The sequence below is a fragment of the Molothrus aeneus genome, chromosome 8 (genome assembly GCF_037042795.1).
Source record: "Molothrus aeneus isolate 106 chromosome 8, BPBGC_Maene_1.0, whole genome shotgun sequence".
In the NCBI taxonomy this organism is placed as follows: Eukaryota; Metazoa; Chordata; class Aves; order Passeriformes; family Icteridae; genus Molothrus; species Molothrus aeneus.
This window is the reverse complement of record NC_089653.1, coordinates 15,954,824-15,978,449: the sequence shown is the minus strand read 5'-3', so window position 1 is coordinate 15,978,449 and position 23,626 is coordinate 15,954,824. Positions and strand designations below refer to the sequence as shown.

The window sequence follows — 23,626 nt, the reverse complement described above, 5'->3', positions numbered from 1 at the left end:
CCTTTTCCTTTTCACATAAGTTTTCTGAAAGTACTAAGGTGACAGACATCCGACATCACACACATCTGATGACTGTGGCTGTCCTGGTAGGAGAAACAGAAGAGATTAGAGGCCCAAAAATAAAGGTAGACAAGAAAAAAAAGAAAGGGATAGATGAGAAAAAACATCAGTAAAGCCTGGTGTGGTATGGAAGGAAAGAGATGAGCCCAAAGAAAGCGCTTCCTGATGCAGGAATGTGTGATGACAAGACTACAAGGGGAAAAAGAGACATCAGTACTGCTAAAAAGGGAATTTGTTTGTGGTGCAATGATTTACAGAATACAAAGCAAGTGTTCTGGGAAACTGCTGTTACTCACACGTTCAGAAATGGACAAAAATAGAATTTGTAAAGGAGCAAAAAACAATAACATGATGAAGAAATATATATACTTCCTTCCTAGGGCAGTAAAGCTGCAGAACATAATGAGATCTGATGGGAGATAAACTCAACCATCGGGGAAACTGGAAATGCATTCTGGCAGCTATCAAAGATATGTAGCAAATGAAGATCAGTCTAAAAGGTAAACAGAAATGGTGCAGTCATTTATTTTCCTTTAGAAAATTACAGATACCAAGGCCAAACCCTACTTTGGCATAGCACTCTGAGGACAAATGTAAACCAAAGGGACAAGAGCAAGGACTGGGAAAGGTCACAGAAAATAATTGAAAGGCTTGATGGACTTGGCCAGGGAGTTTTCATCAAATTACAGGATACTGGCACTCTCAAGACAAACAAAATAACAGCCTTTTATCAATATCATATCAATTCCTTCCATGCAAGAGCCTGCCACCTAGGTCATTTTATAAGTTTACCAAAGAAGGGCCTGTAGCTGATCCCTGGTAACTGAAGAAAAGCCAGAAAAAAAAAAAGGTAAGACCAAGGATGGTTAATACAAAAGCCAAGAGTTATTTTAAATAAAAGTAATCCATATGAACTGATGTCCTGCTATTTTTTGTGATTAACCAGCTAATTAAGTATTAGTGGTTGCTCTGCAGAAAAACAGAGACAAAGATGAAAATATTCCCTCAACAGGTACTACTATGCAACCAGGTGTCTGCAGATTTGACAGGACCTTGCCAGTTTTTTCTCACAAATCATGCTATTAACTTCTCTTTCAGCTTCAAAGTCTGACACCAGTATAGAAGGGACTATATGCTCAGAAAACTATCAGTGCAAAACCATCAAAAGGCAATAGAAACAGCAATTTCAGAGACTCACAAGTGGTGTGGCAGCCAAACCTCAACCCACCATCTGAACACACATCCCTGGTGTCACACACTGCAACTCTCTTTCCTGACCTTTCATCCTAGTACATATGGGGAAAAGAAAAGCACTTCAAGGCAAGATCTCTTGGAATATAATGCTTAAGAGTGTGCTGAATATTCTAATCAGGACTTGTTAATTAATTCTCACATGCTAGTTACAAGTAGGTAGAGCAGAAAGATTATATTATTAGAGGGCAACCAAATCAGAATCTATACAGTGATAGGCAATAAAATATTTCTGATTTACTGAAAAGTGTCTAAATTTTTTTTCAGATAAAGACTGAGACTTAAACTCCAATTTACAAGCCCAAAACTTATAAACATTCTGAAGAACCATGTACATGTACCTATCTGCCTTTTTGAAACATCTAGGCTATAAGAAATTTTGGCATTGCTGAAATGACAAAGACTACATGTGAAACAAGTCAGTACTAGTATCACCTTGTCTTTCAGTGTTCATGTAAATCTCTCTTGATGAAAGCCATTTTTGAGTCCTTCACAGTGACACGCAGCTATTATATAAAGCACAAAGAAGGTTTATATAAAGCTAAAAACTTAATCTAACCCAAGTCCTCTCCATTGCTGTGCCATAGGCTATGGTTTGGGGTTTCTTTTACTGATTTCAGTCATTTGGCGGTATATGAAAAAAAGAAAAATCCTCTACTGTGCAAAGCTTTTCCTTTTTATGAGATCTTATGGCCCTGTGCAAGCAGTGATCTCCTTTTCTTTTCACGTATCTTTATGGAGACTCCAGGGAAGATTTCCTCTGGATAAGAAGACTTTGAGGGGCTGTAAGTCAGACACATGCTTTTGAGCCCTTCATGTCACCAGTGATCTGGGGAAGGAAAATTATCTCTCAAGACACTTTCAAAAGGGAAATCCACAGTGCTGTCTCTAGAGCAGTTAACAGCTCCATCTCTAAAGCCTCCCATTAGAGGCAAGAATGACAGCTTCTCTCTTTCCTATGCTTTAGAAGTGTTCCCTAATCAAACACACAGGGCAGGTACACAGCAACCTCCCTAGAGATTCTTACCATATTTGACACTTCCTTGTTTTATCCTGAGCCTCCAGCTAATTAGTAATTTTTGAACAGAAATTGTTCAGTATCAAAAACCCCAGGTTTGCAGAGGTAAACCCAACCACCAGAGCTATTTCTGAAGCATTTGGCTGAACAAATGGAAAGAACAAAAGTACTTCCAATGGAAATATGCCTTCTTTCTGTTGCACCAAATCATCAGGAGCTTTACAGCAAGTTTACAGCCAGTCACCAGACATACATTGTTAGGCATCACAGAACTTCTTACTGGGATTCAAGTAGTGTTCAAGCTTGGGGAGAGTGAAAGGAGTGAAAGGAGGGTTCAGTGTTCTGTGAAAAATGAGGACACTAGAGGGTCATGTAGGTACCCGACTGAAGAGTTCCAGTGCAATGCAAACACAAGGTTAAGTGCAGGAAGAGCTGCAGGGACCTTGTGCCTCAGCAGCTGATGGCTGTGTCACCTCATTAAAAACCAGCCTGGCAGAGGCCTGGCCTACAAGGGAGATACCAGAGTTCTCAAGAAAGTACTGTTCAAGGTCCTGGGGGGGCTGCAATCAGCCTAACTGCAAGGATTTCACTCCTATAATGACTGACTGGGTTTGGCATAAAACAAGTATCTTATAGGAAATGTGTACATCATCTTCCTAACATTGAGCAGTATATAGTGTGTGTATATATATATATATATACACATATGCAGACACACACACATACATATATATGTGAAAAGTGGGAAAAGTACAGGCCAACTAATTGGTTCAAATGCCAGATTTTGGGACTTGCTTGCCTCAATTTTGCTCACATACACAGACTTCAGTAACAAGTTTTGACAGAGAGACCAGATGATCAGTCATGAGCAATCCAACATATTCTGCTCCCTCATTAGACCAAGGAGTCCCAAGGACAGTTTGTGAGGTTCTTTCTGCAACTGGCCCAGAGTCGGAGTGGGTATCGCCCATGGTTGTCTGTGTGCAAGGCTCAGCAGCCCCTGCCAGCTGTGAGGGCAGCAGATCCACCCACACCACTCCTCTAGTGCCTCCCTTCCCTTCTCCCTGACAGGGTGCCTGCACAGAAGCCACATCAGCAGCACTGGGACAGCTCCAGGTGTGCCTTAGTGAGCCCCGGCACCAGTGACCATCAACAACAGGGACAGCAAAGCCCACCAAAGCTCTCAGGTCAAAGTCATTCCGTTTGCTTCAAAGTCTTCTAAATTACAATAAGGCTTTGTTGTCAGATATCCAAGTACACTTAAAGAATTAACAGTTCCCTGGAAACTTAGGGGTTTCTCCAAAATATTCTCATAATATGAAACAAAAGAAATTAGAAAAGGCAGTGGCTCTGTGTGTCTACTGACACTGACCAAGACTGAGTAGCTACCTAGTTTTCAGACCAAAAATATTCCTTACCACAAGAAGAATCAGTACTGACAGCAAGGGCATCCTTGGATTTTGCTTAGGAGAATAAGCAGAGGTAACAGTGTCACCAAAAGGTATACACTCTGAGGCAGGAATAATTTTTTTTAATAAGAAGTCTGTAACAGAAAAGCTTCACTCTATTCAGCTTTCAAAATACAAAAGATGAAATAAGGGACTTTTCCAACCCCTCTTTCACAAATCTCATTGAATCAATTATTTATAAACAGGGGGGTTAATTTTGTTTGCATTTTCTGTTTTACATTTTTCTCAGAAGTATGATAAAGGAGCAAAGTTGCTTACATGCCTTTTCAAAGAACTTTTTTTACATTTTACCGCTGAAAGTGCTCAAAAACTAATGATGGATCTCTAATCCACCATGGAATATGTTCTGTGCTACATGTAACATTTTTTGTGTACTAAAAAAGTAGGCTCAGAACTCTTCTGTATAGTTTGCACTATCCAGTAACAGCAGCTCCAGCCCTGCCCTACCTCCTGACATATTTGTTTCCAGATTCACTTCCTGAAGCTACAGTAAATTATTAAATGCAGTGTGGTGATTTGGGTTAAGTAGACCCTTTCTCTTGTTACAGTTTAAAGACATTTTTAAGATGGGATAACAAGTTTCACCTGCATGGCTGACATTAGGGCCTGGGAGACCCCCGCAGGGACTTTTCTGTTTTCCTTCTCCCATTGTCCATACTTCACTAGCTCTTCCTCATTTCTTAGCAATAGTTGGCTACGAGCTTGGAAAACCATCTGACATCAAATCTTCAATCAGACTCTCCTTGAAAGACCTAGATACTATCAACCCTAAATCTATGAACTCCAGAGATCAGACCCTGTAAAGCCTCCTTTTGGAATTATTTGTCAATGACTAGTAAAACAGGCAATAAATTTTTAAAGGTATGTTATCTATAACTTTTACAGTCAGACATAATACCTACTTCAGTTACCATAAAAAGTGTTGCAACAGATGTTTTTGGATTTAATGAAGACAGTCAAGCGAATTTATTGCCTATTTCTTGTAGAGTTGACGGAGCAATTTTCAACAAATAACTTCCCCCACTATATTCTTTATTTTGTGCCTATATTGAACAGCATGTATCAGACTGCAGTTCTTCGTCTTAGAACGAACGACTTCAAGTCTTCACAGGTCAGTCAAGCCTGCTGAGGCTCATGACTCAGCTGGAAGCAGTTAGTCCAGTGACAGAGCCTTGGTTGTCTCCAGCCAGCACATCTGGGCACACTGTCACCTGTGAGATGATCACTTGTATCTGAGTTAAAGAGGTGTAACTTTTCAGAAATACTTGCAAAAGACTTCAAGTGACTGCAATAAGCATAAGCAACAAACCAGTTGAGTTGTTCTCTTGTATAAGACACATACTGAGGTTGAAGAGCCAAGCTAACCTGGAAAGAAAGAAGAAATGCATCCCCAAAGGAGACTCCCATGACTGAGTCAAGCTCTGCTACAGACAGGGTAGAATTACCCCAGGACTGGACGTGGTTCATGCTCACTGTACTCACACTGCCTCAGTCACAGATCAGGTCTAAACACACATGGGCCTGGAAAGCCCTTTTGTGCACAAATTCTGAGCCTGCTTGTAAAAAGTAACTGTGATTTGCACTATTTAGAAACAAAGAGTTGCCATGAGGTTATGTGTGGTCTAAAACCTAAGCTCTAATATGGCTGAGAATCAGCCAGGCAAAAGTTCACATGGTTATTGAAGGTTATAAAGTTATGCTTTCAAATCTCTGTGAACAAAAAGAAAGTTGTGGTTCTCAGACTAAACTTCTATGAACTGAAGAAACGTCTAATAAATTCAATAAATTAGAGCAGTAAAACATTATCAAATACAATGATTTATTTATACTTCTGAAAACAGTTAAATTCATCAAAATATTCACAGAGCTAATTCTCTCTATTTTCTATTTTAAGCAAATGGTCTGAGTTTTTACAAAAGCAGCAAACTACTGTTTGCTATCAATGGCAACAAATACAATCAACTTCAAATGTTCACATGCAAGATACAGAGGGAATTTGCTGCAATCGGTTCAAATGAGGCAGAGGGGGAGGAACACGCAGCTCCTATGATTTAGTGAGTCAGTGACAATAGAGACTGTGGTATTAAAAGTACTCAGCAACATCGTTGTACAAGAAAGGTCCCACTGTAGTACGCTGCATTAACAGCAGCAAATCCTTGAGAGTTTTCCAGGCCTTGTCAACCCAGACTGCTTTGATGAATGATGTAAACAGAAGATGAAATAATCACTCACGAGTTTACAAGCACTGAAGTGCAGCTATTAAAGAATTCTAGTCTGCATTATGACAGTGGAACAGTCATCCTTGGCAAACAGGCCAATATCTGAGCTTATGGTTGTCAGACATCCTGAATTCTTATCTTCATTTTATATTTCTGAGGCTTATACCTCCAAAGACAGGGTTCTCCTCCTTCACATTGTATTTCCCTACAGAAAACAAGACTGGCAAACTCAAGGGGGTTGTTGCTATGCTTATCAACTCCCAGATAAAGGTTTATCATTCAAGAACACCTGTCAATTTTTCTAGTCTTTTTAGTCAGCTAATCATAAGAGAAATCCTCAGTACCACAAAAAAAAATTTAACAGATTATTATTTATTTTAAGGAAAATCAACATAAGCATGAAGTTAGTGACGTTGAGCAGACTGTCATTTTATGGTTGGGCTCAATAATCTTAAAGATCTGTTCCAACCTAAATCCTTCTACAATTTTGTATTTATGCTCCATGCCAGGGGGACAAAGCTGGAAAGATCATTGGGATCACTGATAGCAATTCTCTGCAATCCCAGGAAAATATAATAAACAAGTCAGTAATACATGGGTCCTGAGAACAGCAAGGACTATTTCCTAAATCTTCTACAACTGGTTTCAAACTGTGGGTCACAGAAAAAAACAGACAATTAAGAAGAAGAAAAAAAAAAACAACTGAAAACCAACATCACCAAGTTTCAGTAGACTGAAATGATCAATGCACTCAGAAAGTTTTCCAGAGGTACAGAAATGGGAAAAGCTTGAAAAGAACTGGCCTACAGCCAGACCAAAGTCAACAGTAAGAGGCCAAAGGCCAGAACCACAATACAACTCAAAGCAGAGCAGATGAAATTCAGGCTGCTGTACTGACCCCCAACAATATCAACTGTTCTATGTCAAACAGTTCAGAAAAAGCTGAGAGATGGATCACATCCAACAGAGCACAGAGAGTGAAAATGAACTAAGCAGCTGTTCCCCACTTATCTCACCGAGACGAAAAAGTTTTTCACAAGCCCACATCTTGTTTAACTCAGCTCTGAATAAAACAAGTGCTGCAGAGTAATAACAGAATTAAGCAAGAGGTGCACCAGACTAATTTATCAAATATCTCATCACTTCCTCTGGTACTTCGGTGACCAAAGGATGCCAGCAGTGAGAAGGCAGGAAAAGTAAATAAGGACTGAAGCTAAAGACTACTAAGCACCTTAAACTATCTTTCAAGAGGAAGGTCCCTTTTCGGGCCCCTCTTGTGTCAGGAGCAGGCATGAAGTATTTGATAACACTTTGTGAGCACTGGGAAGAGGAATTCCAATCCCAAGGACACACACAGAGGTCACAAAGTTCTGTCTTCCTAACTGTGTTGTACAGATCAGAGATTGGAAAAATTATTGGGACTCCCATTTCTCCTTACCTGACTATTTTCATACACCAGCAACCAGAGTTAGAGGTAAAAATTCCACAATTTAAAACTTAATCCAGGATCAGCATCCAGAAAAATCAATTGACCTTTCCCTGTATCAAGATAACTAATAGTCTCAACAAGTTTACTTTCTATATAAATACTTTTCTATAGAAAAAGAGATAAAATTAGTTTCCTATAAAATCTCATTAAAAAGAGACTATAATTATGAGGAGAATGGCATAATACTTTTTTAAGCCATCTTGAGACAACCATCAATATACTTCAGAACATTTCATTGAATTTTATCAGCATTTAGGAAGGAAAGAGAATGCCTTGAGGCCAGCCCTGTCAGCGAATATTTCCCACCATTAACTTCAATCTCAGTATTATTTCAGATGACTGAATTGTAGGCACAATTTTCTAAAGCCATGTGAACACTCTACCACATTGATGGCCAAACTTTTCCCACATGAACCATTATTTGCAAATATGGATACAAAGTAATTAGTAATCTTTTGGAAAGTTCACAGGCACACTTCATATTAACAACCTCTCATGAAGAAACTCACAGAACTTTGCAAAATTGGAATTTATGAGACCAAGATCAAATTACATCTTCATTTGTCTCTCTGTATGCTTTCATAAAGAAAATGATTTTGTAATACCTGGTAGAAAACTTCCTGACACCAAAAGCTAAAAAAAAAATCTTTTTTTTTTCATATATGTAACATCACCAGAAATATTTTATTTTTTTTAATTGCCAAGTTTACATATCTACAGACCTTTTTTGAGGAGCAATTTCATTTTCCCTCATGCATGTCTATCTGAGCTGCAGCCCAGCTTCTTCAGATAGCTTCCATCTTATCAACACTATCATAAGTTTTTCCTTAGTTCTCAAGCTACTTATTAACACTGCAATAACACGCTAAATCTTGAAAATACACCTCTTAAAATTCTCAGCTTCAAAGTGCATTTGCCAAAGGCCCTAGGATATATGACTATTTCCCAGTTAATGTGATAATCTGACAAGATATTTTCAAATTATACATTCAAAGTAGCCCTGAAGAGACAGAGATATGACAGAACTTTTTAAATCTGTACATTTATTTGTATTTCCTAAGTCTGGTTCACCTCACCAACAAAGTAGCTGGGTACAGATTTAAATGGCAAACAGATCAGAGCCTTCAATTTGCCTTAAGGGACTTCTCAGGGGCACTGGGGCCAGCAGAGCCTTTCCAACTGTTGCTGTGCTGTTCTGCACTCTGAGAAACTCCTTCTATTTCTTCTTCAACCTCAGACAGAGCAATTTTACCTTATTAGTTCCCCTAATTGTCCCAGAAAGTGAACTGAGCAATCCAGGCTAACACCTTTTCCTGCCTGTCCCTTGATCCCCTCGTGACTGAGTTTAAGTTGAATTTTGCCAGGTAAAGTGTTGTGTGTATGTTAGATACATATTTTTCTCCAGGGCCTTGTTCAGTAGTTTTCTGGGCTCCTCTGCTACATTTCACAGTGTATGAATTTTACAGTTAACTTACACTCCATGCACAGGTTTTATACAGAGGTAAACTACACCCCTGGGCAATTTAGCACTGCTATTTCTGGAAGGAAAAAAAAAAAAGAAAAAAAACCCACAACTTTCTACATTGTAAGTCTGTCACAAGTTACAGACTATAAGCTTTTCTCCCCTGCAAGCCCAAAAGAATGCATCATTTTAAAGCACATTTTCTCCAGTTTATTCATTTATTCTTCTGAGAAAATACATTTCAGAACCAAAACATGACACACATCCTGCTCCAAGCCTTCCTCTTACAGCATACTTTAGATGTGCCACTTCTACTGACTCAACACAACCACCCACAACTTCTCAAGGCAAGAGACAAGACTCCAGATTACAAACAGTCTCCCTGCAGGCCAGCAACAACAAAGACCAGTTATCAGCAATAAAAATCCAGTTTAGAGCCCCAGTGCCACCATAAATGTAGGACATGAACTCCCATCTTTGATCAACAAGATATTTCTTGCACACCCACCAAGTATTTTCTTCATGTTGAGCTGCAAAAAGTGCAACACCTCTTTGAATGTAATTAACACAAGAAAGTAAACACAAAACACCTTGAAATTATAACAATGCATAATCTGCCTCAAGTTCACAAAAGTTTTAGGAAGTGCTTTTTGACCAAACTACCATTTTACTCTGACTCCCATTTAGGTACTAGCATTACCAGAATGCCCTATAGCAAATACAACTGACCACTGCTATAATTTCTTTTTTACATTCCTGATATAATGCCATTCTTTAGAGCTATAGAGATGCCTTGAGGTAGCGGCTCTGGCTTCTTTTCCCTGTGTGTTCTCCATTTCCTTATAATGGAAAGGTTAAAAGTTAAAATCTAAAATAAAAATATTTTAAAAGAGAGGAAGATTACCCTTCATATCAGTGAAAGCAGGATGAGAGGCTTAATTCCGTAGTGCAAGGCTCACTGCAGCAGGTAACACAGAGGAAGCGACATGAAACCTACGAGTTTTCACCTGTTGGTCACTTAAAGGCACCAATTCTTCCAGAGACACTTTTCATTTCCATAATGCAATCCTACTTCTTGTAATGTAAATGAAAAAGACAAAACCCTAGTTTTGTCACACAGATATTGTAAGCATTTACAAACCTTCGAATATACCCTGACAAAGCATCTGTGTACTGCTGCCAACAGATGTCATCACGATGATTAAAATGCAGCAGAAATAAAATAATCCAGTAAATCATGAAAAGCATGTTCATAAATTCTATTGCATTGAGCAGTGGCAGGGAAGAGGGAAGTATGGGGGGAGCATGCCAAACAAGAGAAGACAGGTAAAAAAGACATCAGAATTTGAAAAGAAAATTTACATTTACAGACCTCACCAGGAGGTAGAATGATGGACCTGCTGTTCATACAAAATGGGGCATGGCTAGAAGTGATGAAGTGGCTCTGGAAAGTGCAACCACAGACAGGAAAGTCTCCTCAGTTAGATGCTTTTGAGAAACTGGAGTTTTAGTTAAGAACCCCAGGCATAAAGATACCAGCTATAACTCTACAGTCCCTGACTTGGCAATAAAACACTAAGAAGAAACCAAATGGACAACAGAGAGAAACACTTCCTGAGAAAAATACTGGGTTACTGAAAAAAGTCTACTCAACGACAGTAAAGACAGTAAGAAGTCTACTCAAAGACACTTTTGAGAACCAGGCTTGCAGATTTGATTCTAAAAGAATCAGGTATCCCTCATTACATTGCCCAGGTGACTCTCAGTTTCATCTGATGTTACATTATATTTCAAAACAGCAGTGTAAAAGCAAAGAGGATACACCATGATCACAAAAATGTAAACTGCCCTAAACACATAACAAAGTATTAAGCCTTTAGAAAGAGGGTTTTTGAAAGGAAAAAAAAAAAGTTAGGTAGTGCTGAAACATGAGATTACTTTTCATGTGGACTGCACAATGCTTTAACCCAGATATGGGCATGCTCCTGTCCAGCTGTCCTGGGCAAGTGGCTTTCTGCAAGCTGAGGTTTGTCAGCCTCAGCTTCTGCTACACTCTATCTTTCCCCATCTCATCCTGTGAGCAAAAACTCCTTTTCTCCTGTTGGAAAGTGAAATGCCTTGCACAGGCTGATTATTTGCAAAATGATTACTGGTCTAAGATGTGGCACCCCTGCCCTTCTCCAGCCTCTTTAAAAACCAGACCCATACTGTGCAAACAGGTTGCTCAAACCAGGGGAGGAACAAGCTTTTTCTATTTCTGTTTGGGTCACTAAGTCCTAGCTATATCAAGAACACTTTTACTTCCACAGTAACTGATGAACTTCAGCACGAAAGCAAGCTGAAAGGAAAGAAAAAAAAAAAAAGAGAAAGTTTCACTTAAAAAAAAAAACTTCAGGCAGATAATTGGGTTGCTCCCTTTTATTTTTTGTGCACTTCAACATCCTAGCCCTCTCTGGTTTGACCCTTGCAGACATCACATCCCAAGTTCCTTTTCTCTAAACTTCGCAGATAACTTTTCTCATTCCAAAAATATTTCCAAGTAGGATAGAAGATGGGCAAATCATCAGTCATTTCAATTAGAATGCAGCTAATACTTTACACAAGACAATGCTCAATTTACATCATTTATGTGGGAGTTATGAAGCATTTTTTAAATCAATATAAAATTAAATTTTTGTCTTTGCAAATGCACAAAGACACAGAGACTCTGTCTCCTGTAAGTGATCTCCTCCTTCCACCATCCCAAGTTTTACCTTTAGGAGCAGAGAGGTTAAGAAGACAAAGGGCTATGGAAATGCTCTAGATCATTACACAGTTTCTCTATTGGAAGTACTATCAAGCAGCAAATAATTGGTGTTTCCTAAGTATCATGTAATGGCATAAATAGGGTCATTTACCCACCAACCAAGACAATTCTCATTAACTTTACAAAGATTCAGTTCTATGGAAAATCCTTTTATTCAATTTCTAAATAAGAACAAACCAGATTGTCAATGAGATTTTGAGGACATTGAAAGCATTCCATCAGCAATGTTACTAGTTAAAATCTCTAAGACCCAGATAAGTAAATTAAAAAACAGAGGATAAAATGACTAGACTGAGGAATAGGATACTTCATGAGCCGCTGGTCCCACTAGGAGTTTTTGGCTTGAGATTCATGTGTTTATATGAGAGAAATTAATTTCTTAGATATTATTCTGTTGACTATATGGGGGAGAAATTGTTTTCTTACTGTCCTTTTACTCCCTCTATGAAAGGTTGCTAAGGGAATAGTTCTCAGTAAGGTCAAGCAGCAGAAACCCTGCTGTGTGTTTTAATGCAGCCAAACAACACTTGAAATTAATGCCTCTTGGTTCTTTCTACCTTTAAGGACTGGCTGTTAGTGCTTTCCAGTATTCTTACTGCATACATGAATATGTAATAGGCAGAAGAGAGAAAATGGACAGGCACAACAGGGTCAGAATGAAGGAACTTCACAAAAGCTGTGTTAGTGCAGACAGCTTCTTCCTGATAAGGCAAAATTTTCAGATTATAAAAAGCACTCCAAACCCACAAACCTGAACCCTTTTTCAAACACAGCAATCAAGCCCCCAAATTATAAATAAATGTAAGCTATTAGGAAAAACATAAAAGAAAGCCTTTCAACATAGTTTTCATTTCAGATATTTATTGCCTGAAAGTTGTGTAAATGAAAGAAAACCTGGCACATTAGCATATCATTATTATCTGCCTTTGAAATTATTACAGATCTACATATGATATAAAATGAGTATCTCAAAATGTTCTATACTACTTAGCAATCTCACTTCCATTTCCTTGACAAGATTCCTAATATGAAAAGAGCTGCACTAAGGATCAGCATCAGCTGCTCCCGTTCCTCAGTGAAGAGTGAAATGGAAAGGATCCTCAGGATGACACCGAGGATTTCGACCTCAGAGCCAACACAGTTCTGTGTAAGGAAGTCTCATATGTGCCCTGTGCATAAAACATGTCATTCCTCACTCTCAAACCTGACCACTTTCAACAGGTTTCCAAATGGAAAGAAGCCACAGCATTTCCATGTGTAAGAAAAATCACTGCAAGTACTATGACATCAATATAAAGGAAGTGCCAAAATGTGAAACTGAACATGTAAACCATTTTTCAAAATCATCAACTCAAATAACTGAAAATTATGGAAAAATCTCTTGCCAAGAAAAAAAAAAAAAGAGCTCCGTGGATCAATTTTATTCTAGCAGGTCACTTTCAGAAAAACACACACATTTGCAGGGTAAAAAAAAAAAAAGTTAAATTTCCTACAATTACAAGACTCACAGCAGCATGATTCCAACAATCTAAGTAATATTTTTTTTTCTGAGAGGCAAGTTGAAAAAAACACCTCTAAGCACAAGATGACAGAGACAAATAAAGACACAGCAGGAATTCCCCTCAGAGGAAATTTATTATGAATAAAAGTATGAGAAACATTTTGATTTTTGCCTAAAAAAAGACTTTGGCTGCTCTGAAATAACAAAAAGTCAAATCTGAAGTAACTGTTTCAGCTACAGTCTTGGTGTGCTGTAGTCTTACAGTCGGGCACTATCATAGCTGTATAACTTGGCTTTGAGGCTTTGTTTTGTTTTCCTTCCAGTAAACAACTGTGGTAAGCCACAAACAGTTTTAATAAACATGACATCCCCTCTATTCAAAGAACGTGCAGCTTTAACTACTTTCACTGTATGGCTCAACCTCAGCATGATAAATCACATCAAAATATTAAATTCATCTCATTCAGCAAGTATAAAGATGTAATTTAAAATGTAATACTTAGATAGTCAATCCCCTAATCATCTGTAGCTGGAAGACTCTGAACACAGAAAGGCTCAAGGCATATTCCCTGCTGGACACATTACAGTAAGTCCAGCAATTAAATTATTTGTACAGAGTATATGGGCAAGCATGTATATGCATACATCCAGATTCTATTTCACAGTTCAGGATCCTGTTCTTGAGCCATTATTTTAACTATATCAGGCTGAGGAGGTTTTGTGTACTCATTTCACTTTTACAGATCCTCCTCCACGTTAATGACTGAGAACAGCTGCCACAGACAAACAAAGTACTCAGAAAATTATTTTCTCTAAAAAATAATAAATAAGCAAAACACAAAGAAAATCTTTAACCCTGAAACATGCTCCCTAACATTTATATGAACACTGCTTATAACATTTATATGAACACTGCTTATTTCTGCTCTTTTGGGATAATTTCTAGTATACTAGTTAATGAGTAGCATATTTTCCATAATGAAATCCCAGAATAAGAAACCCAACTGCAGCTCCTTGGTAAATGAGCAAGATCAGCAGCAGGATCAGTGGGAAAGACCATTACATACTGAAAAAGAACTGTAGCCTAACCTGCAGCTAATTTTCTATATGAGACCCTCAAAATAGATGGGTCACCCACACCTTATGTGGAAATAATAGTATTAGCAAGTCTGCAATTAGAAGAAAGAAGAAATGCACTTAACTTGCTCTGCAGATGGAGGAAGTAAAAAAAACAAAAAACAACCAAATTAAAAAAAAAACCCTCTTTCAAACTAAGTAAGTCTTTTAACTGCAAAGCATGAAAATAATAAGGCATACCCTGTCATCCTACAGCAAGCAGGGACTGAGATGCCTCTTGTGGCCTCCTCTCCACACCCAGACTCCACCAAGCTGGGGCAGGACCAGGTGCTCCAATCAGGTCCCATCTACACTGCAGGTACACTTCCTTTTCCACAGAAAGCCTCTTGCTCCCTGGGGATGCTCAGCTGTGACACGTCCTTGCTCCCCTGAGTGCCTGCAGCACCAGTGTGTGACACTGTGTCACACCAAGCTCTGGGCAGCCCAGCCCCAGCAAGAACTGACAGGGACCTCTGCAAAGGCAAAGCACGTGGCTGGGGTGGGACTAACCCTGGTACAGCCTGCAAAAACACCCAAACTACACCAGGGGCATGCTGCAGCGGGACTGCCTCCCAGAAGTACCAAATATTCTGCACCCACAGTTGAACTGTGACCAGAACAGAACAGCTGTTGGCTACCAAGTAACAAACAGCAAGAGGGATGAACCAACAAAACAAAAGGGGATATAGATATTGACCCATAGATTGTAGCCTTCCTTCATCCTCAGCACCAAAGGGACTCCCTCATGGGCAATCAACTCCTTCCCTTCCTACTGCACATCCCTGCTTTCAACATATCAAAAGCACAAGAATATCAGGAGATGGCCATTTTAATTTGCTGTTTTCATTAGCTCTGAAAACACTCTTGTTCATATTACACCAAGACATACAACTGTGGAGCATAAAAACACAAGCACAATGAGATGACAGTGTCACAGATGTCTTCACTGTGGCAGTTCTTAACAAGTCGAGGTCTGACCTCAGAGGGCCCAAGGAGGTAAAACTGTTAAACCCATTCACCCCACTGAGCAACAGCTTTTAAATGCAGAGAAACAGCAGAAAAAAACATGTCATTGCACAGCAAGGCCTCTCTGACCACAGGTGGGAACCTCTACCTATGCTTTCTGGTTGGCTTTTAAAAGCTGTTGAAAGTTGGTATTAAACTGAGGAAAAAGGTATGTAACAGTATTTGCTTTCCAGAGAGTTAGGAGTGCACCTGTCAAAACTTCCAAACAAGACCTTACACCCCAATGAAGAGTCTGAAATCTGTGTTCAAGCATGGAAGAAGAGTAGATAAAGGTAAAAAGTTACTTGACAGTGAAAGACTCAAGAGAAAACACTGGAGAAAAACTGACAGTACATCGATATAAACCAATCCTTTGCAATTCTGGCAGATGAGATTTTTTTCTAATGCTTTACTTTAAAAATCTAGGTACAGCCTATAGGTCCTACCTATGCACCCAATTCCCCAAGCCAGAGCAATCAAATCGATAAAGTTTTCGGGTTTGGGGTCATTTTTTTTTTTAATTAAAAAAATTAAATAATGATAATAATAAAAAACCCTATTAATTTGTACATGCAGTATTTCACAAATACATGTAAATAGCAATGGAGCTGCTGAGTCTAGTTCTCCAGATCTGTATTTCATCTTATTTGATCAGCTTACACCTTCTCAACAAATAAAACTGTAGAAAGCAACTGTGGTTGTAACATTAAATATATGTGCTGAGACAAGAGAGATCAAGAGCCATGTGCTGATCTATTCTCCCTGAGATCCAGTGACGTGATGTGTGGGAATGGCTCAAAGCTGTGTCACAGAAGCTTTCAACTGGACATGAGGAAACATTTCCTTACTGCAAGGGTGGTCAGACACTGGAACAGCCTTTCCAGAGAGGTGCTTGATGCCACAAGCCTGTCAGTGGTTGAGGCATTTGGACATTGCTCTTAACAACACACTTGAACTTTTGGTCTGCCTTGAATTATTCAGGCATCTAGACTAGATATTGTTGTAGGTCATTTCCAATAGTCTATTCTGTCTATTCTATTTTATGTCAAGTACATATCATTACCAAGTGCTACAGACTATGATAACAGATCACAGTCGCTCAATGGCATACAGCACAGACACCCAAAAACTCAGCAGCTCTGAGTTGCTCTGAAACCACAGCAGTGTGTATGGGACTGACAATAAATTCATTTATGGAACACCATTCTTGCTCTCAAATCACATTCTGATTTTCCAAATTTGTTCTGGTTTCCAGAACTGACAGCATTTTAACAACAACAAGCACACATACAAGGCCTCTCAAATTAGAAACAATTCATTTGAAATTGCTATGCAGAGAGAACAGCAAGTTTCAGCTCCAGGAAAGCTCCATAGATGTGTAAGCATCATCAACTGAGAAAAAGGGGTTTAAAGTTTTGCAGTTTCCGACTAACAAGCTCCTTTGGATCCCTTCTCCTAAGGGTGCTACAAATGGCAAGTATTAGCTTTCTCATGTCCCAGTTTTGACCTACAGCTAACTATGAAAACAACAATGCTTTGAAAACAACATTTTAAAAACTTAGTTTGGGTCAGTTTTGTTTGGGTTTTTTTAGTTTAAACATGCCATCACATTTTCAAGCCCATCCACAAACTTGTTTGCCACCCATACATCATGCACGCAGTCCCTTCTGAGTGCCAGTGACAGGCTCAGAAATCTCAATTTGAACAGAAAGCTTAAAAAGTAGCTTTGAGCTTATCTGAATCCTTGAATCACAAAAAGGTTACTACAGCACTAGTTTAAATACAGGCCACACAAAAACAAGCTCACACTGCAATCACTTAACTGAAACTGAGCACATAACGCTTTTGGAAGCAAGAATCTAGTTTAACTTTACATTTGTGGTTTGAGCTTATTTCTCTAAATCACATGAAAAGAACAATGATTCCCCATGTATATTTCCTCCCATAATAGTCAGTGAAAAACAATTTTTCCCTCAAGTAATTGCCACATACATAAAAGCAACATTCTACCAAATGCAATGACTGCTTGCAAGGGCAGACAAAACAGGCCTATTTTATGCATACACCAGGGTCCGTTCATTCTTGACTGTGTCATCCCCTGCCACTGGAGTTCCTTGCACCCATTTGCTGCACTTTGTTTATAGAATGAGCTTGATGGGACCAAAACAATCTCATTACTCGTCGTCACAACAGGATCTTGTTTATGCAATATACATTGAAATGAAAGACAAAGAAGGAAACAAAATTTATACTTTTTATTAATTGCAGTTCTCTGATACCTGACACAACCATTAGCATGAGTGCCCACCAAGTCTTTGAAGAAAAAGTATCTCTGAATTTTATTTACCAATTTCAGTCACCAGAGACTATAACTATAGCTGCCTTATCTCACTATAGCAAAGTCCCTAGAGTTTTTTTTATTTTTCCCCAAAATCTAGCAATACGTCTCTGCACATCCAGCACTGAAAACTACTCTGAATGAAAAGCAAGGTATCTTTTGTTTGTCTTTCAGTTCTGTGAATGCATTGCTCCTCTAAGAAAACCCTGCTGGTACTACTCTTCTGTGCTTCCTACTCATGCAGATGTTCTCTAACTGCACAGTAAATGCCAGGACAAACATATGCTAGAACTATCTCTGTCAGTAATTGAAGTTTCATCATTGTGTAATAGACGTTGTTATGTGGAATGACAACTTTCTGTAATTCTACCAGTACAATATCATTGAAATGAAGGTCTCTCTTTAAAGTTCTCTTTTAAAAGGACTTAAGGATAATTTACAATGTCATCTTACAGGACTGTGCAAAAGACACTGCAAATAAAAACAGAATTTGATTGGTTTCCTTGCGTGAACTATACTGGTGGTGATAGACAATGGTCTATTTTTATTCCAAATTGGTTTTCACTTGTAAAAAAAGTTCCATCCCTGTGAAGCTAAGGCTTGCAACATTGATTTCCATGCCACTGCTTGGAAAGATGCTGCAGAAGAATAATGTGGATGTCAGGGCGTTTTATGTAGTGGCAGCAAGATTCTGTGAGCAGTCTGGGCAGTGGATTTGCTCCAGGTTGTTCTGACTACTACATGCCGTATTTTGCCAAAAATGAGCAGGACATCCAAACAGTGAGATACAATGAGATTTTGAATAATCAGAACAACATCAAGTAACACTGGTCAATGAGACACAGTAAGAACAGACCAGCAACTTGTACACCCCATGGATTATTCTGCCCACATGGATGACAATTTCAAAGGTAGGAAATTAAATCTTAAATTAAAAAAAAAAAGACCTGTCCTGAACCAACAAAGCAAGCCAGGAAATTGAGCAGAGTCAGACATTTTTCTTAGGCCTCCCATTGTGGCAAGCTTTTACTTGCATAAAGGATCATTCCACAATACTCCCAAAAGAAAACACCTTGATATGCCTTAAGGAAGCAACGATAGAGAACAAGTTCTTTTTGGAATAGTGAAGAATCATCAACCACTTAATTCTCCAGCATGCTATCAGTTCATCAAAGAGCAATTCAAACTGCAATGGGCAGTCAAAGAGCATCTTGGAAGGGGCAGTAGAAAACATTTTATTTACATACATTCAGGTAGCACAAAGTACCTGTAACAAAATGGCTGAAAATCTGACCAGGCCCGTTTCTGTGGATGCAGCATGAAAATTCAACAGAGATAATTTATTTTCATTATAGTCTTCATAAATGCAACCCCAACCTTCGAGGTTAGCAAATAACTCAATTTTTAAAAAGTATTACTAGACCAAGAAGAATCCTCCATGAGGTCATACTTTCCTGCTTTTAACAAAACTGAGCAAAGGGACCCCATCCACCAGACTGCCAGCTCAGATCGCCAGGCATTCAAAATGGTTTCATACAGTTTTACTTCTGAGAAGAGACATTGTTGAAAGCTATTGTTCAGCCAGCCAACTACTGTCACTTCCATGAATATGAATAAGCTCCAATATAGGACACTGAGTTTTTGCAAATGTAAGAAGATCCAATTGTTCAGTTATTCTTTGCCAATAAATCAACCCACCAGTATTTAGAGATTTTTGGTTTCCTCTGGTATTTGAATATGTGGGTGGAGTTTTGCTTTCAAGTCCCCTTCTTCCCATTTTAATAAAGATTTTTTTCCATAGCACCTTGCTAAGTTTTCAGAGCAGCTGAAGGAATCTTACTGTCAATGGGATGAGGCCCTTGGAAATAGATATATTGCTGTTTTTCCAGATAATATTAACTAGCACCTACTCTGAGAAGAGCGAGCAGAAGAAATTGCTCAGAGTTCATGAAAATTAACAGTTCATATAATTTTGTAGCCATAATTTACATGTACACAACTTAGACATAAATACATATGGATTAATGCAAATCTTCATACCGGGAAAGATTCGCTGCGCTCTGTAAAACTAAGGGTAAGGCTGGTGATGAATCATTTTTTAAATATTCTAGTCTGGGTATATAAATAGCTTTCTGTTTCTAGAATAATTTCTACTGAAAAATACAGCTTCTTAAATAACCTAGGCCATAATTAACCTTCGCTTCATTAAATCACAAATAATATCTTTTTAAAGTCTTATTTGTAAAGGCAAGCTGATTAATTTAAACGTTTCCCTTTTGCCAAAAAGAAAAAAAAAATTAAATCTAATTGGAATGATTTACCAACGGAGCTACTTTTCAGATTTTGCAAACTCTGGGAAGGCTTTCATCCGGCTCCCTCACCCCTGCCCGGCCCCCCGAGGGAGCTCCACGCTCACGCTGCCGCCCCGGCCCTGCCTCCCTGGATGCTCGGGGAGAGATGCCGGTGAGTGCCCGCACCTTCCGCGGCCGCTCAGACCCCCTGCCCAGCCCCTCGGTGCCGCATCACCTCCTCCCTCCCTGCGGGCGGGACCCTTCCCGTGCCCTGTCCCAACGCGTGGCCCTGCTGGCAGCACGGGGACAGCGGTGCGACGTGGCCCTGCCTGCCCTCGGCAGTGGGGGAGCCAGGATTGCTGTGGAGCCCCCCATGCCCTGCGCTGCCCTGCCCTGTCCGGCCGTCCCTGCGCAGCGCGGCTGCCGCCCCAGACCGGGCACTCTGCGCGCACGGCCGGGCCCGCCTGGGCTGGGCACGGCGCCGCCGCCGCACCGCGCCGTCCCTCCCCTTTCCTTGTAAGACAGCGCCAACCCCCGACCGAAGAAAAGTTTCCAGCCGAGCGCCAGGACAGGTCCTGGCTGTCACCGGCGGCCCCTCCCCGCCGATGGGACGGGACGATCCTCCCTCAGCCCCGTCCCGTCCGCGTACCCGACCCCCCGCGCCGTGGGTGCCGACCGAGGCGCTCACCTTCCTGCACCGCATGGAAGGGGTTGTTGGCCTCTATGAGCTTGATGGAGTAAGTGATTTTCTCGCTCTGGAGGATGTCGTCATTGAGGTTCAGATCCGACACCGCCTGCTTGAACACTTCGTCGTCCTTGGCAGCATTGCCTTCGAAAATGGCACCTGAGGGGAGGAAGGCGGCAGAGGGTGAGGAGGGCTTGGCCAGGACCCCCACTCCCCTCTGGGCAGTGCAGGGCTTAAAGCCGGCTCGCACGGACCGGGTGGGGCCGGGCCACACACGTGGGCGGCCTCGTCCCGGGCACGGGGCAGCGCAGCATTCCTCCCGGTCACTTCTGCTCCACCGGCAATTACGGAGCCCTGAACCAGAGGCACGGCGGGGTGATGGACTTGCTTCGCCAGTGACGGGAAAGGGAGCAGGCTTGGAAACTCCACCAACTTTTTGCTCGCTGCTCGCCTGTCCCTGGGATGCTTTTCCCTTTCGGGCCGCGGTTTTATTGAGGCTTAGAAGCACACACGAACGTGAAGCCGGGATTTGTGTCCAGTAACCTGGAAGCTTTAATTTCACTGTCCTGTTTATGCAGTTAACGTGAAAACATCTGGCGATGTGTGTTACATAAAATCCCTCTCCGCGGAGCGTGTGTGTGCCCACGCCAGGCTTAGTGCCCTGCTCTACGCGGCGCTGGGAGATCTTTAGAGCAGGCAACAAAACAAGCAAAAAACATTAGTCCCCAGCCTGGAAAAGTCCTGCTGATTCACACCGTGCGTGCCTGTGGCTTGAGCCTCCGTGCACTGCCCGTGTGTATCCCAGCTCCGCGCACAGCAGCTCCCCGCACCTGCCCAGCACTCAGTTAGCAAACAGCACTCCGGCTGAAGTTCGTGCGGGGAGAAGCCGAGGTGACACGGTCCAGGCGCAAGAGAAGCGGGGCTGAGAGAGAGATCCGCGGAGGCTCCTTCACCCACCCTTCTACCCCGGCCCTGCCGCCTCCCTTCCTCCCCGCGGCGCTGGCCCCGGTGCCGGGGGGGATCTGCCCTGCCCTAGGGACTGCACCTGGGCCGGAGTCCCCCGCTGCGGTCAGGGCTGACCCCGTCTCCTTAATGGCTCCGCAATGCTGTCTGCCTTGGCTGCGCCCCCAGGCTCCGGAGGCGAGCGGCGACGACCGGAGCCTCCTTCCCACCGGCCCCGGAGCCGTCCGTGCCGGGAAACTTGTTACAGGGCTGCTCCCCTTCTCGCCTTTCTTGCCCCGGGTCCACACGGGACTTTCTTCCCGTATCCGTGGAGCCTCTCCTCGCCAGGATGGCTCCTACCCCGGCCCCCTCCTTTTTCTGATCTCCCATTCTCCCCGAAAGGCTGGTGGGAATTACTGCTTTTCATTTCCCGGACATACTCCCGTTTCCTCCTCTATCATCCTCTACAAGTGATTCTCTCCCCCCTCTCCGCCCCTAAACATCCTCATTTTCGTTCCTGCTGGTACCTTTCAACACCAGCCAAAAGGTGACTGCAGAGCCTCGATTTTGCTTGCTAGGCTTCCCGCGGACATCACCGTGCCTTGCTCCCAGAAGCCATAAAAGTTCATATCAGCCTTTCCTTTGCCTCTTATTCATCCCTCTCTTCCTCCCACTGATCCAGCCTTCTTGCTGCCCAGGGGTTTTAATGAGATCTTATTCAAACCACAACAGTTGCGCGCATAGACACACACACACACACTCACACAGAGCCGCTGCAAAGCTCGCCTTCCTAACCCTTTCCCAGCCAAGTTCCCCCCTCCGCCCCCTGCATTCCGCCTTGGCTGACACCTGCGACGGCAGGGGATGGAAACCAGGGGATTATCTCCCCGAAAGTTTTCCCTGTGAGCACGTTCAGATTATGCCTCTCTCCTGCTCGGGTGATGGGGGCGGTTGTTTGTTTTCGGTGGCGAGGAGGCGGGGGTTGGGGGGGAAGAAAGCCTTTCCACGCAAACAGGTCCAAGCACAGACTCCCCAGCCACATGGGAGACCGCAGCGGCGGCCCCGGCGGGTCCCCTGCCCGGCGCACAGGCGGCATTTCGGCCCTAACTTTACAACCGCGGGCAGAATACAGCTGCCTTCCTCGCATTCGTCCTCCTGTCTCTCCGCGAAGTTGGGTTCCACCGCTGCCCGTGACATTATCGCGGCTAAACGAGACGCTTCCTTTATATATTTATTTATCTACCGCGTCCCTCTCCAACCCCCCCCCGCTCCCTCTCTTACCAATGTGGATGATGGAGTCCGCCCGCACTGAAACGCACTGAAATATCCAGGGGAAAAGCCAGAGCATCAACACTTCCATTTCCAGCCTCTCGCACAGCACATCAGCCCGGGTTTGGTGGAGAGACAGGGGGAAAGAAAAAAAAAAAGGCGCAAGGGCAGGTGGACCAAGGCAGCGGGCGCGGGGGGGAGATGCCCAGACACCCCCCTCTTAGAAAAAAATCCCAAAATCCCCCAGCACTCCAAGAATTATCCAAGATTGAGGGAAACGGGTGATGAGGAGGAAAAAAAAAAAAACCCAAAAAAAAAAACCGGGGCTAGAAAATCACGGAGGTAGATCCCGGGTTGGCAGGCGGCGCGGCGGAGCCTCCAGCGCTCGGTGTGTGCCGGGGCGCCGGCAGACCGCGAACTGCGGAGCGGCCCCCCCGCCGCCGCCGCCCGCCCCCCGCGCCACGTGACTGCGGAGCCTCGGCGCTCGGTGCCGCCGGGGCACGGCGCGGCGGGCGGGCAGCGGGGCGCACGGGCCGCGCCGGGCGAGCGCGCAGCGCTGCGGGGAGCGCCCGGCCGGGCAGCTGCCCGCGATGGAAGAGATTTACAGAGAGCCTGAATTACATACATATATACACATATATATATATATCTTTATCTATAACGTATGTCACCCGAGGAAAGGGGTAGGGAAAGGATGCTCCAAGC

At 42.2% G+C, this 23,626-nt stretch overlaps 1 protein-coding gene across 1 annotated transcript in view; it reads right to left on the bottom strand.

Annotated features, from left to right (window-relative positions):
• The window catches only part of GRID1 (glutamate ionotropic receptor delta type subunit 1), a 485,602-nt gene extending 462,406 nt beyond the window's left edge, over positions 1-23,196 (bottom strand). Inside the window, exons 1-2 of the mRNA XM_066554224.1 lie at positions 22,934-23,196; positions 20,714-20,869 (exon numbers count right to left, since the gene is read on the bottom strand). Coding sequence (XP_066410321.1) covers positions 20,714-20,869; positions 22,934-23,012 — 235 coding nt within the window. The 5' untranslated portion in view covers positions 23,013-23,196. The remainder of the gene's footprint in view (positions 1-20,713; positions 20,870-22,933) is intronic.
• Positions 23,197-23,626: the final 430 nt, after the last annotated feature.